This window comes from Aptenodytes forsteri, unplaced genomic scaffold (genome assembly GCF_000699145.1).
Source record: "Aptenodytes forsteri isolate BGI_AS27 unplaced genomic scaffold, ASM69914v1 Scaffold284, whole genome shotgun sequence".
NCBI lineage: Eukaryota > Metazoa > Chordata > Aves > Sphenisciformes > Spheniscidae > Aptenodytes > Aptenodytes forsteri.
The window spans coordinates 3,871,622-3,873,601 of NW_008794445.1; the positions used below are offsets into that span (position 1 = coordinate 3,871,622).

The 1,980-nt window shown below is 45.6% G+C and overlaps 1 protein-coding gene across 1 annotated transcript in view; it reads right to left on the reverse strand.

Annotated features, from left to right (window-relative positions):
- CENPM (centromere protein M) overlaps nt 1-1,980 on the reverse strand; it is a 7,781-nt gene that overhangs the window by 5,096 nt on the left and 705 nt on the right. The window contains exon 2 of the mRNA XM_009290128.2: nt 1,851-1,930. Within this exon, the coding sequence (XP_009288403.1) occupies nt 1,851-1,930 (80 nt within the window). The remainder of the gene's footprint in view (nt 1-1,850; nt 1,931-1,980) is intronic.

Consider the following 1,980-nt stretch of genomic DNA (forward strand, 5'->3'; position numbering starts at 1 on the left):
GATAGTGCATATCTGGGCCTTCCACAGGGAAGAATATTATCAGCACCATGTTTTTGGAAGGTCACCTAAAAGATAGATCGGACAAACAAAAATCCCAGAATCTCAGTCTCTCTCACAATCCACTTCCTCTCTGGAAGCCAAGAGAGAAACACTGATTTTGGTCTCCTTGGGGAATATTACTTCTACCAATTAAATCTTAAGGACTTAACAGTTTTCCCCAGCAGCCACAGACCGTGGTACACACTCCCTTCTATTAATCATACGCAGTTTGTAGTTTTGTCTGCCAGTCTCCAGATAAAGGTGTTTTGTTTCCTATAAATAAGGAAGGTATGACTTAACAAAAACATCCTGAAACTAACACAAGGTATGAGCAAAGTGTGCTTGAAAGACACATTGCAACACAAACAAGCTTATAAATTTAAGGTGGATTTTAGGGAGAAGCTGCGGAGAAAGGAAAGTATCAGATCTCATTGTCGGGGGGGGTGGGAACAAACCAAAACCAACAACCCAAAAAACCTCCATGATTTGGAATTCTACTATATTTAAACCAACATCACTAGATGATGTCAGCAGCCTCCAGATATGTGCTACAGGAGCCTTTTTTTTTTCCTAGTGGCAAGAGACACAAAAACCCCAGCCCTGCAATTCTTCTCCCAACAGCTGTATCTGGCAGGTAGACTTGCCAGACAAGATACCATATTGCTTTGTAATGTGTATAATCCCAAAGCAACACAGTGGGAAAAAAACTGTCACAGACTTCTGCTTCTTCATGGAATTCTGCTTCCCTAGTGATACTAGCACAGAGACTTATCTTGCTCTGTAGAGCATAAGTTTCCATGCCTTTGGGTAGTTACCCAGCTGTAGTACCAGTAGTCATCTAGTTATGGCACTCCACAGCTCAGCAGAGGCTGCAGGATTTGCATAGAAAATTGGGTAATTGATTTACTATTAGCTAGCACAAACATCCAAGATGCCATGATCAGAGCAGTACAGTCGCTCTAACTGGCCAGTAGAACATTAGCTCGGGTTTGCCTTTACTGCATAGCCTTGGATTACAGCAGTGAAATAACACAAACACCTTCAGAAGAGCTGACTAAACTCATTTGGTCTTGGCAAGAGAGCTGTCAAGGACATTATATCATAAAAAGTTAGTTAATCAGGCTTTTAAGACAGGACTTGTCATGTTAAAATTCCAAATGCGTCTTAATAGCTTGAGGAGGAAAAGCACGTACATGCATACAAACCAGAAAACGGCTCTGAAGAGCACCAAAAGTTATGGACATCTTTCAGGAAAACTTGTTTGCTTTCAAGTAGCTGCAAGCATTGTACTTGTCCCAATTTGTCCCAGGTTGTTTAATTCCTGTATATGTCTGTCTCCCAGGAGAAAAAAAAAAAATCTGTGCTCCTCTCATACCCTTTCAATTTATTAATCAAACACCTGTGCAACATGCAAAGGGCAGCGGTATGTGCACAGTGAACACGGTGAATGTGAGAATTATTTCCACCCCCATTTCTAAACATGCTCAAACTGCTTGCCCTGAAGACAAGAGCGGTTTGCCTTCGGCAGATGCCAGCCACATCTGTGCAGTAGTGCACTCTAGCGTTCACAACACCAAGTTCTTTCTTCGAAACGAACGCCCTGCAGTTCCGGCTACCGCCACTTGGGTAGAACCTGCATTTATAAGCAATTTCGGTGCGTGCGTTTCTGAAGCAGAAACTTTTCGTGAATTCGCATCACGGCCGCTGCTTTGGCTCCATCTCTTGGACCGGGTGGGGGAGGGCCCCTGTAGACCCCGCTACGGTCCTGCGGCCGGGGCCGCAGGCGGCGCATCCCCCTCCCCGCCACTCACATACTGATCTTGAAGTCCTTCTTCTCTCGGAGGATCGCCTCCGCCAGCTTCTGCTGGAGGCCTTCGTCCGAACCCACCAGCTGCGCGGACAGGAGGGAAAAGCACGGTCAGAGGCCGCCCCGGAGCCGGC